Genomic DNA, 12,046 nt, shown 5'->3' with positions numbered 1-12,046 from the left:
CCGGCGGGGAGCTCGCCTATTATAGCCGCAGCTAGGCTCACGGGCGGCGGCGACGGGTTGCATGCCGGACGACGCGTGGCAGGAGAGGGCGGGACGCGCGCTCGCGACGCCTTCACTGCGCCGCCCGTGAGGCATCAATGGAGGCTGACTGGCGCGGCAGCGCGGCAGCCTTCGCATTGATTCCCGCGGGAACCGAGGCGATGAGGACGACGAAGCGGCATCTCGCTGACTCAGCGGGCCCACCCTCTTTCGCGCCAAAAACGCTCGCCCCTGCGCCCTCGGGCGCCCCGTAGCGCACAGGGTTCGGCCTGGGTCCGCCGGCGTCAGTTTCGGCCCAAACCGGCGAAAAACGGCCTCCCGGGGACACAACTGGACCGATTTTTGGGCGCCGGTGTTGAAAGATCGCCTGGGAAGGGTCTATTGGGGGCGTAGCTGAAGATGCTCTTAGCAGTATCTTCCCCATAAAGACCATTGTGAGTCTTGTTGACTCTGCAAATAGGTTGAGCTAACAACTGACTTGTAAAATCTTGGAAGGGGGCCAATAATTTGTACTCTCTAAAGAAATGCACAGAGGGAGTATCACTTTCTTTCTCAACTGCACTTTTCTTTCTCAACTGCATCATTTCCTAGTTATGAAATTAGTAAATGTTCACTCCAGAGTCACACTTTATAAGTCGCACTTTTCAATGATTTTCGACAGGTTCACAATGTATATTTTACATTTTTTGAAACTCATAAAGTAGTTTTGAAAATGAGATGTAGCAACAACTAAAAGAAAACTAGACCAGTAGCGGGAGGAGCCCCGATGGCATTTTTAATTAAGAGAGACAGTGAGACACACGTCGGAATTAAGGTTCGGACCCGTGCCGACTGAGAGGCGCCGTTGTGCTCTGGCCACTAGTTATTGCACAAAATCTACTTCGAAACCTAAAATGTTGGATTGAATTGGAAGGGTGATAAATAGTTATACCTTATAACTGCTTCAGATATCATTTTGAGGTCGCCTCTGAAAGCAGCACGGTGTTTCTCCATGCATTGTGCAGTTATACAAGACACGTTGAATTTCTAACTTCACATGTGATGTCACGTTCAATTCTGACTTCACAGATACGTCGAGGTTTTGAAAAGAGCGGGAGCTATCTCAAGAGAGAAAAAAGAACAAGAAGAATCAATTGCTCAAATCAACACAAACTCCCCATGTTCTGTGCGAGCCAAATTCAGGACAAAACAAACTTCAAAATCTCTCAAGTTCTCCCCACGAATGGAGCCTTCTGGTGCATCAAGGAAGATTTTGCATTTGTGGCCCCACATGTTAAGGAGTGGATCAGTTGTGGGCTGCGGTTGTGCTTATTCACACTTGAACGTGCTCCTACGCTGATCGATAGACACATTTTTAAATTTGTGAACATTTTTAAATATATTTTCCCTTACAATGACATTGAAGACTTCTACGGTTTTGTGCTGAGCCTAATTTTTTGCAGAAACCACCAGTCAACAGCTTTGCCCATTTTGAGCATGATTATGACAGATGGTTCCCGTTGGACTAGTGCTTCTTGCCAAAAATTAGCCTTAGAATGTGGTTTTTGGCACAAAACCGTAGAAGTGTGGTTTCTGCAACCCTAGCCTCAGTGGCGTAGCCAGCCCAATACACCAGGGTGGTCCATTAATAGAAATATTAACATAAGTTATTTATTTTTCAAAGAAATGTTTATTTTACTACATTATATACACGCTATGGGGAAATTCCAGGGTGGTCCATGGCCACCCCCTAGCTACGCCACTGCCTAGCCTTCGATGTCAACGTTTTCTGCAATTCACTCTTGAAACAAGAGACACATCAGACGAAAAGTTGGCAATGACATCAAGTACTCACACCATTAACTTTATGCAACATGACTGTAAATTCCAGTATTTGGTGTGATGAAATGATTTCATAGTTATCTCATTCGCCAAAGACTTGTTCTCAAAACAGTCACTACAGGACCAGGAAACACCGAAAGTAATTCCAGAGTGAGAGCCAGCCTAAAATAGATATCACGACCTCCGATATGATCCATGCCACAATGGTTGCAAAACAGTTCAATTTCGTTGCGCTTCGCACTGGTCATCTACTGAATCCGAATGAATGTGCAGTGGCCCTATATCTGGGACTTCTTCAATACCTTCAGCAGGCTGAGAGGGAGAGAAACCCCGTTATAATCTCATCAATCTCCAGAAAATAAGAAATGCCAAGGTAAAAAAAAAATACCTGCAGGAATTCTAGAAGGCACCACACAAGGTAATTTATGATCATAACGAGGCAAAACAGCTTGCCTGCCCAAGCTCCACATGTGAGGTATCTACAATATTACGGAAACACAACGTCAGTGACTTCCTTTCACGTTTGCATGCAAAACTGTGGTGCTATTGCCCACACTTTGACCAGTAGAACTAATCATTATATGAAATATAGAAAATGGAGAGTTAGCACTTTGACATACAATATATGTAAGGACAGGTGGCGATCCAAAAGAAAAACCTATCTTCAGCTATAACTACTCTGAAATGAGTGACAGAAGATGAATTTACAGTCCGTGTTCTGCCTTATACTCACCGGGGAAGACGATCTAGCAAATTAGTGTTTGATGACTGCATTGCACGATCGTAGACAATCTCTGTTCTTTTGGCCACATCATCCCAACTGTAGAGTTTTTTCATCTACAATGCACATTAGATTTGAATAAGCCCAAGAGAACTTGCATGTCAATTTTCTACTAAAAAAGCTGGTGCAGTAAGGTCAGCTAGGTGCATAGAGTTGAAACTCACCCGGCGATGCATAATTTGGGGATCTATACCAGGAAGTATGTCGATAGCTTGCCTCACAGCCCGTACCATATCTTCTGGATCTGGTTCTGCAAGTACTATCATGTCATCTGGTAGAACCTGAAAAGGAGTAATTTGTCAGCAAATTGTCCAAATAGCTGAAATTCATGGCTCTCTACAAAAGAAACTTTGAAATCATAAAAGGGCATACCTCTGGAACCCCTCCGACTCTAGTGCTTACTGTCAAAAGCCCACAGCTTGCTGCTTCCAGAATGGCTATGCAAAATGCTTCTGTAAGCGAACTACAACAGCAAAGGTCAAGTTTCATGTCTCAGTATTGTTATAGTTAATTGCACTCCACACAATTGTCATAAACAAGGTTAACTTATACACCTTCTAGTTTCCAAATAATATTAGGATTAAGTGAAAATAAAAACGAAACCAAAAGCTCTCTTCTTTCTGTTTGCATTAGATCCATGAAACATATACTTATAATTTCACAAGAAATACTCCCACAACATCAGTATGTTTTATCAAATGATATTCTACATGCATGTTGGTAGAACCAGAAGCACACAGCAACAATTCAATAATCTGGTACAAATATGACCACAAAGATCCAAAGCGGCTCAAAGTATCTGTTCAAGGAGAGCGCTAATCATTTCAAATGTTCCAATATGACAATTTTGGCTACTCTGTTAATGTTAGTGATCATTGCCACAGACGCCTTGGGTTTTTAGAATTCAATGGACAGTGTAGTAAAAGCAACTTCCTTTGTCGCAACAAAAAGCTTAAAGGAACCTGACAAGACTATTTCAACACACCAGAGTATACAATAATAGATAGTAAAGTAAAAATACAGTAAGAACAGAAAAAGGCACATATATAACCAACAATCTAGATATTTTGAACACGAAAGAATGAAAACTCAGAAAGGTACCTGTTCAGAAATATATGACCAGATATCAGAACAGATCGTACTTGAGCATGAGGTACAGCCCCTAACATCTCAACTCTATCCTGAAGGGAGAACTTCTCCCTCATCTCTTCAAGTCGCACACGTTTTGGACCATCACCTCCAACAATAAAGCGAACCTGACAAATCCATAGATTTATTGACTGAGGGAACATAATCCACTATAAATCCAAAACAACATAGAGTAAGAAAGTAAAGATGCAAGATGATAACATATGAACCAAAACATTCTATCAAGCTGAATTGTCAGGCAATTTATTATATGTATCAGACCAGAAAGGATGACAGTGATGAAAACAGTATGCCTATATGCTGAATTACGAACGTGTCCCACCTTTAACATACATGCAGTTAAACTTTTCCTATCTCATGCATGGCTCATGCAAAGAGTGCTGTAGTTACTAGCTATCACCCACCTTTGGAAATAGACGGCATACTTCTGGAATGACTTCAACAAGAAGGTCAGCACCTTTTCGATATACCAATCTACTTATCACAACGATAATTATTTCATCACAGCTTAAGCGGTTGGAGGAGGGAGTAAACATTGCAGTATCCACTGCATTAGGAACCATGAAAACTTTGTCCGGAGATATCCCTGACCTCAAGACAGTGTTCTCTTTGCTTGTGTGAGACACACATATGGCCTGATCAATATCTGCAAGAGTAAACTGCAGCACCTTATTCATGTGAATGCTTCCAACATCAGCAAAACCATAAAGCGAGTGATCTGTGAAGACAACTTTGTACCCCATCGTCCTAGCATGCATCAACGCTTCGTGGCACAGTGTTGAAAATGCCTGATGTCCATGCACAACAGATATCCTCTCACGAATAAGAATTGTCCTTATGATTGGAAATGTCATGAATAATGTAGGTAGTGTATTCTGCATCAGGAATGGCCTCCACGGCACATAATAAACCTTCAAGCCGCCAGTAACATATCGTACTCCAGAACGTTTTCCATATGCATGTGTCATGACAACAACCTATAGAATAACAAATTGAACTCGCTCAAAAGTTTGTACAACCCAGAAATAGTAGCATAAGTTACTTTGCACAGACTTATGCTCATTGTGTTCATAAGAAGGTAAGGTCTCCCAAGCAGTACATCCTCAAACAGAAACTCGGTATATGTGCATGCTCCAAAAATCCCGTAAAAATGATGCATTCATACAGAGTGATGAGCAGTGGCAGTGCCAGGAATGTGCCAGGCCCCAGGCCGCCTTTGTGCACTGTAGCAGGGCTGGGCCTCACGGCCCAGGCTGCCTGGGGCCTGTCTCCGCTGTTCGACTGATGAGAGTGGACGAATGAAATGCATATCCAGTAGCTTATCTTACATTCTTGAACCATAAATGACGAAAGCAGGATAATAAAGAGTAGTTTATTAGGGAAAAACCTTATGGCCAAGCTTAAGGAGGCACTGCGATAGATAATAGATGTGGCTTTCCACACCACCAAAGTTTGGGAAGAAGAAGTCGGACACCATCAAAATCCTATGCTTTCTGCTTTGCCCATCCATTGCGTGTGAAATCTGAAATAACATAAGTCATGTATCATATAACCAATTCATCTTATTTATTTTTACAATATTGGCACACCATGACTAATCACTAGCGTAATTGGGAAAAGAATTGAGCATGAAAGGTTTTAAATTATACTCCCTCCGTTTCAAAATAGATGACCCAACTTTGTACTAAAGTTAGTACAAAATTGGGTCATCTATTTTGAACGGAGGGAGTACAATATATTTTGTAGTACTAGATAAACATGGATTTAAATCCCCGGTTCCATTACTGAGAAGAAACCAACGTAACAGTTCAATGCTCCCAAACGGGGGTTTGCAGGTAAAAAACAACTCAAATTACGTAGACCTAGAGACATACAGGAGATCACACTCGCAGGTGCAGCCAAAACCGGCGGCCACAACTCCAATTATAATAATTTTGAACATGATAAGGTATCAAATATCTAATGTTTATTGCCAACCAAAATAAATTAGAGGTTTGCTTGCAAGATCCAGGGGATAGGAGGAGGCTGTGCTCAACGGTGATGTGACGAGTAGCTGAAAGGAGGCAGTGCTGGCGTTGGTGGATCTGGAGCAACGAGCTCATCAGTGTGGTGCCGGATGAAGACGGATAAGCAAAGGGAGGTGGAAGAGGAGGAAGAGGGGGCTGGCCAACCTTGGTCGACGGAGGAGGAGGAAGGCAACCGCCGTCGCCGTCGCCGTCGCCGGAGCGGACAGGAGCTTTGGAGGGGTTGATGATCCGGCCCAGGGAATAAGCGGGCATCCACCGGGATGGCTAGCAGAGAGAAATGCGTTTTTGTGCTCAAAAAACACACAGAGAGAAATGCGTTTGGCACCGCTGAGTGGTGTGACCATTCCGCCAGATCACAGCCGTCCGGAGCGCATCGGACGGTGGCCGTTTTTCGACTGCTGTTAAAAAGGGGTTTAACAAAACCCTGGCACGAACCGCAAGCCCACCCCGGCCCAGAGGGAGAGGCGGCGCCGATCCGAACCCCCAGCCATGGCGCCGCAGCTTCTCCTCCGCCGCTTCCCCTCCGCGGGCGCCCACCTCTGCCGCTACCAGGGACACGCCCACCGCCGCCGCCTCAGCTCGGCGTCGGAGGCGGCGGGAGGCCCCGGCTGGCGGCGGCAGCACGAGGAGGAGAGCAAGGCGGTCAAGGTGTCGGTGTGGTGGGACTTCGAGAACTGCCACGTCCCCCAGAACGTCAACGTCTGCCGCGTCGCCCAGCGCGTCTCCGCCGCGCTCCGCGCCGCCGGCGTCCGCGGCCCGCTCTCCATCACCGCCTTCGGGGACGTCGTCCAGCTCTCCCGCGTCGCGCAGGAGGCGCTCGTTGCCACCGGCGTCGTCATCTCCCACGTCCCAAGCAGTTGCGTCCTCCCGTCCCATCTCCTATTCCGTTACACTTCCTTCTCTCTGTGCGATTCTCTATTATTTGGGGAAAAAAATCATGTGCATTTCGCTTGTTGTGATTCACTGCTGCTGCTCGTTTGCGATGCATTGCCATGTTTTTTGCGTTGTTAGTACGTATGCTTGAATTGACGGTCATGAATTGCACGGTGTAGTTTTGTTTATTTGTACTATTTCATTCACATAATTGAATAACCACGAATGAGTTACTTTGACAGGATGGAACACACTTGGGTTGCATAGAGTCGAATTGAACAACGGAAACCATGTGTGCGCGCGTGTGTGTGTTTTCTTTAGCACCAGAAAGGTTAGGACTTTGCTTTGATATTGCTTCAGATTTGTGGGAAATGTGCTTCATTTTTATAGCGTAGCAACATTAGAGGACTCTGAGAAATGATTATTTGATTTGCAATCACTAGATTTGATAACATCTTCACTGCTTGATGATCTTATAGAAGCATAACCTATATGGATTTTATCATTCGTTTCGTAGTAATCTGTAAGTCATTCCTTCAAATTTTATGGGGAAAATTCATGATGTTTCTTAATACATATTTTGGATCGATAAAATATTAGGCAGTGCTGGAGCCATGTTTCCTCAATTTTAGGCAACTCTGCTATCATGTGATTAGGTTGACAGTTCACTGCATGAATGGCATTGTGGAATTGGTCTAGATATAGGATTTTGCAGCTATTGTAGCGGTCATATCCGCCGCAGTATCGGTCATGTCAGATGATATTGTTGTCGTATCAGTCTGTTAAGACCAGACCGATATGATGAACTAGTATTTTGAAGCTTGGATTGGGGTGCTAGGAGTTTGTTTGCTAACAATTGTTAAGTAACAATATTAGCATCCTCATTGGTTCTCTCGAATTTCTTCAAATTTGGCGTTCTGTATTATCTTTTATTCCTTTTCAGATTCTTTGTTGATGTGCTATTGTGGTTTCTCTTGTAATACTAACAATGCTATTTCAATAATGTAGGTGGAAAGAACAGCTCTGACCGGTCATTTATGGCTGATCTTGTCTACTGGATTGCTCAGAACCCTCCACCAGCTCATTTTTTCCTCATATCTGGGGATAAAGATTTCGCCAACATTTTGCATCGGTTGCGAATGAGCAACTATAACATACTACTTGCTTGTCCTGGTAAAACTACCAGTGTACTGTGCAATGCAGCGACGATTATGTGGCCTTGGGAAGCTTTAGTGAAAGGGGAAAATTTCTCACCAAAGCGTTTTAACCACCCACCAGATGGTTTATCTGGATCTTGGTATGGTCACTACAAAGGAGCCCTTGACGACCCCTTCGTGGAAGCTGAATCAGAAGAAACCATTGCAACACCAGTACCATCTGATGCAAAATTATGCCATAATCCCAAAAATGCAGTTACTGCAGTCCCCAAAGATGTGGTTGATGGGATACGAGAGACACTGAATTCGTATCCTAGTGGGGTCAAGCTTTCAATTCTTCTTCAACAACTCAAAAAGAACAATGTGCCTCTTGGTAATGATTTCTTTGGCCACAAAAAGTTGTCTTGCCTTCTCCTATCAATGCCAGATATTGTGAAGTTTGTTACTCGTTCATCTGCTTTAAGAGAGCCATGTGTAGTTGGGGTGAACAAAAAATTACTGGAACCTGCTGAACAATGTTTTGAGCCCCTGAGTTCTGTTGAAAGTGATGTCAAGGACAATAACTGCGGTCGAGCAACACACAATGATAAGAAGCCTCCATCCTCCGTGTCCACTTCTTTTCCTGAACAAAACTGTAAAACCCTAAGTTCTCAAAGTATCATCGGGGACAGAAGCTTCAAGCAGACTGTATCTGAGAACCCAGCTGCATCTGCTGTATCATCTTCCCCACAAGATGTCTTACCTGAGGATCAAAAGGTGTGCCCAGCAGCTGATATGAATGCAAGGCCAGAATCACTTGCCAATCACAAGGAAGTTGATGCCCCTGGAACTCCTTCTCCCTTAGGGGTGGAAAATACTGTTAACAGTGATGGGCTATTAAAAAGGCCAACCACAAGGCCAAAATCATCTGCCAACCACAAGGAAGTTGATGCCGCTGGAACTCCCTCTTTCTTAGGGGTGGAAAATACTGTTGACAGTGACGGACTATTAAAAAGGATCTGGGTACTATGGAATGGCCCTGAGAGTGCTAATCATGAGGTTTCTCCATGTCATGAAGGCACTTCTGCTGAAGTCGCTGATTTGGGAACTCCTCAGCAAGATTGCAATACTGATCAACGTAGCAGGCTTTTGAATAGGATCCATAAGACCTCTTCCCAGAACAGAAGTTCAGATGTAACAGATGGCTCTGCAGCGATGACTGTTAACTTTTCAACTTTGTCTGACCATAACCATTCTGAAAAACATGCAGAAGAGACAGAAAAGTTAAAGAGGGATCCGCCTATTCTCCAGAACTCGAAACCATCTACTGGACCTGCATCTGTTCCATTGTGTAAAGATGGAGGTGATACCTCCAAGATGAGTAAGGGCTTTTTTAGTTGGGTAATGCGGTGGTGGAAATTTGGAAAATTGGATGGAGATAACAGTATAGCCATGAAAAATGGCATTGATGAAGCAAAGACAGACATAATTGAGGAATCTCAATCTTTGAAGGCTTCAACTTGTGGAAATGAGCAGCAAGTAGTTAATAAAATATTCACAAGATTTTACTTTTGGGATGTTCTAGGGAAACAGCTATCGAAGCCCATTGGGTCTGAGCTTGTTTCGAAAGCAAAGACAAGGTAAAGCTTTTAACACTGATAATTTTATTTCATGCCTTGTAGTCACTTCAGTTCTTACTTATTATAAACAGAAAGTGTTGAAGATTTTACCAGTGAAGTCTTGCATGTAAAATATTTTTTAGATTTATAGTATTTCTGTTTGTGTGTCTGAAACAATATACAGTATGTAGATTGTCCAGTTCAACTAAGGAGAAGGAAATAACATTCATTGCCAACAGATTTATATCTTGTGCTGCCAACAAATATGCCCATTTATAGATAGGTTTGCTTGCATGAGGTCTTGTAGCCTGATAACATAGTTCTGCAATTTTGCCTTGCTGCTTTAAAACTTCACATTAATTTGTTTGGATGTGTTATGATCATGTTGTAGTAAATATTGTTGCTCAAATAGTTAGTTTAGTAGTCGGAGCACCTATATCTTTCATGAGCATGTGTTGTCTACTCCAGAACTAATACAGGCAAACAAATGGATCCAACCCAGATTCACATAAGCTAATACTACAAATCATGTTTGGCTCGATCACTTTAAGAGTGACTATTCTTACATGATTCTTTTATTGGCAGGGAGGAGTTGGTACATGGATTGCAGAATTTAGATTGTTGGCCTCTCAAAGGCCTTGTCGAGAAAGATGTCAGTCATCTGGTTCATTTGTTACTTTCAGAAAAGAAATGGATCGAGGAAACTCCTTCTAGCGATTTTCCTTTCCGTCTTACACTCCCTCAAAAGAGAACGCGCACTCCACCAAATTCTAGCACAACAAGCACACCACCAAATTCTAGCACAACATGCACTCCACCAAATTCTAGCACAACATGCACTCCACCAAATTCTAGCACAACATCCACTCCACCAAATTCTAGCAAGTTTGATCTGAGTTCTCTCTTTAATGTCAAGCCATTGGAGCAGGGTAAATATGGTGGTGACAAAGGTAGGACAAACAGGACTCCGAACAGGGAGGAAACATTGTCTGATTGCCACAAGCTATTGAAGGACCTTCTCCTGCAATACAAATATGGATTTAACATCAGCATTTTCAAGCGTCATTTTGCTCAGAAGCACGGGTACGAGCTTGACCACCAGAAGCTTGGATATGCAGACATTGAGTCACTGTTGCAGATTATGCCTGGTATAAGGGTAAAATTTCCAAGGGTTCTGCCTGCAGAAAATGGGAATGATCAGGGTGGCAGTAAGGGCGATGGAAATCAAAGTAATGGCGATGATTCCATCTGGGGGGAACTTGGTCCTGTATCTGCCACTGCCAAAACTGCTGAAGGGGTTGATAAAGAAACTTGCTACCGGCCTCCCACCTGCTCAGAAGACGATTTCTCTGACGATGAGAATCAAGCAGAGCAAGAGCCCAGAAGAGGCGCTGAGCAGAGCTCGCTCCTGAAAATCATTGATTCCTGGAACGGCAGCAAGGATGGCTCTGGCAAGAAACATCAAGAGATTGACGGGGTCATGGATTGTTCCAGGAGCAGTCCAGGTTACCTTGACACTCTGAGGGCCACAAGGCAGCAGCAGCAGACACAGAAGCAGTATTCCTTTGTTTCATCAGACTTGGAAGAGGATGAAAGCAAGGATAAGCTTGTGGACAGCGTCTTGGGCAGTCTGCAGAAAGCTCGAGGCGCAAAGGCGTCTAATTGATGAGCTGGTAATCGCAGCAGCGCCTGTTTTCCTTTTCTCTTTGAGCGGCAAAATTGCAGCAGCTACCCCGTTGCCATACTGATAGCTGGCATGCTCCTCGTCCCGATTATGTTCGTCGTCAGCTCCTCAAATCAGCACGACATGTTGGGCGGCGCGGCAGCCATATACATTTCATCTCCTTAGTTTAGAGGGTATTTATATTATTCTTGTAAGGCTAACCCGACGAGCTTCATTTAGCATGGTCTTTTTAGTTTGCTGAGGGTTCACTATTTTCGAATAAACTGGAGCACTGCGATTCGTAGGCCTCGCTGGGCCTACCAAAGCGTCTTATATTTTGATACGGAGGGAGTACTATATGATAAGGTTGAGTTTCTACATCGGGTCAGAGAAAAATAGTTGTTTCCAGTTGGCTTGTTGCAACTGCAATATTTTGTCGCTGATTCTTATATTTTCGCTACGTCGGTTGACTGTATTTGATTTGGTCAACATACGCAGTTGATTGGTCTTGAGTTACCAGTGCTGCCTTTGTTTTTGTTTTTTTAGGGTACCAGTGTTGCCTTTGGTAATCAAAAGCTTGGTTTGGTGCGTGTGAAATCTTATTGTTAGCCTTGTGCCGTAGAAGTTCTTTGCGCCCACCTTTGTTACTATGCCCGTGGACCATCAGAGATGCTCTTGTTGGATCTGTGGATGGACGGATTTGGATGACCCATCACAATAGTACTCTGTCTGCATACTAATATAAGATTGTTTAGATTACTATGTTATGTAGTAATCTAAACGATCTTATATTAGTTTACGATGGGAGTGTTAGTTAGTAGTAAAGGCAACAGGTGCCTACCCGTCAAAAAAAAGGCAACAGGTGCCTGCGTCACACACACACACACACACTTGACGACGAAATAACAGCTGATGATCAAATGAAACTCTAATATTTT

At 43.7% G+C, this 12,046-nt stretch overlaps 2 protein-coding genes across 5 annotated transcripts; one reads left to right on the top strand and one right to left on the bottom strand.

Moving 5' to 3' along the window:
• Positions 1-1,844: 1,844 nt before the first annotated feature.
• Positions 1,845-6,084, bottom strand: LOC119302363 (phosphatidylinositol N-acetylglucosaminyltransferase subunit A-like). Of its 3 annotated transcripts, XM_037579404.1 has the most exons (11): positions 5,962-6,084; positions 5,827-5,874; positions 5,178-5,312; positions 4,522-4,767; positions 4,195-4,449; positions 3,743-3,897; positions 3,014-3,104; positions 2,806-2,922; positions 2,594-2,697; positions 2,249-2,339; positions 1,845-2,172 (listed from the first exon to the last, which is right to left on the bottom strand). In XM_037579404.1, exons 1-11 carry the CDS (start codon positions 6,067-6,069, stop codon positions 2,080-2,082), a joined length of 1,443 nt encoding a protein of 480 aa, XP_037435301.1. In that variant the 5' UTR covers positions 6,070-6,084; the 3' UTR covers positions 1,845-2,079. The 3 variants fall into 3 exon arrangements, with proteins under 3 accessions (XP_037435301.1, XP_037435299.1, XP_037435300.1); XM_037579402.1 differs by having other exon boundaries at positions 4,195-4,767; XM_037579403.1 differs by lacking the exon at positions 5,827-5,874 and having other exon boundaries at positions 4,195-4,767.
• Positions 6,085-6,268: 184 nt separating this feature from the next.
• LOC119302362 lies at positions 6,269-11,557 on the top strand. Of its 2 annotated transcripts, XM_037579401.1 has the most exons (4): positions 6,608-6,673; positions 6,933-7,021; positions 7,699-9,466; positions 10,031-11,557. In XM_037579401.1, exons 3-4 carry the CDS (start codon positions 7,728-7,730, stop codon positions 11,109-11,111), a joined length of 2,820 nt encoding a protein of 939 aa, XP_037435298.1. In that variant the 5' UTR covers positions 6,608-6,673; positions 6,933-7,021; positions 7,699-7,727; the 3' UTR covers positions 11,112-11,557. The 2 variants fall into 2 exon arrangements, with proteins under 2 accessions (XP_037435297.1, XP_037435298.1); XM_037579400.1 differs by lacking the exon at positions 6,933-7,021 and having other exon boundaries at positions 6,269-6,673.
• Positions 11,558-12,046: the final 489 nt, after the last annotated feature.

The sequence above is a fragment of the Triticum dicoccoides genome, chromosome 5A, assembly GCF_002162155.2.
Source record: "Triticum dicoccoides isolate Atlit2015 ecotype Zavitan chromosome 5A, WEW_v2.0, whole genome shotgun sequence".
NCBI classification, from domain to species: domain Eukaryota; kingdom Viridiplantae; phylum Streptophyta; class Magnoliopsida; order Poales; family Poaceae; genus Triticum; species Triticum dicoccoides.
Note: the sequence above shows the minus strand (reverse complement) of the source record. Positions and strands in the feature narration are given on the sequence as shown.

What these genes read in the sequence shown, in the direction of transcription:
- LOC119302363 (XM_037579402.1), bottom strand. Translation starts at nt 6,069, where the DNA reads ATGCCCGCTTATTCCCTGGGCCGGATCATCAACCCCTCCAAAGCTCCT. An exon ending in GAGTCGGAGGGGTTCCAGAG is followed by an intron (nt 2,923 to 3,013) that starts GTATGCCCTTTT and finishes ACTCCTTTTCAG; the next exon opens with GTTCTACCAGATGACATGAT. An exon ending in GCCTTCTAGAATTCCTGCAG is followed by an intron (nt 2,173 to 2,248) that starts GTATTTTTTTTT and finishes TCTCCCTCTCAG; the next exon opens with CCTGCTGAAGGTATTGAAGA.
- LOC119302362 (XM_037579400.1), top strand. Translation starts at nt 6,307, where the DNA reads ATGGCGCCGCAGCTTCTCCTCCGCCGCTTCCCCTCCGCGGGCGCCCAC. An exon ending in CATCTCCCACGTCCCAAGCA is followed by an intron (nt 6,674 to 7,698) that starts GTTGCGTCCTCC and finishes TCAATAATGTAG; the next exon opens with GTGGAAAGAACAGCTCTGAC. An exon ending in GTTTCGAAAGCAAAGACAAG is followed by an intron (nt 9,467 to 10,030) that starts GTAAAGCTTTTA and finishes TTTTATTGGCAG; the next exon opens with GGAGGAGTTGGTACATGGAT.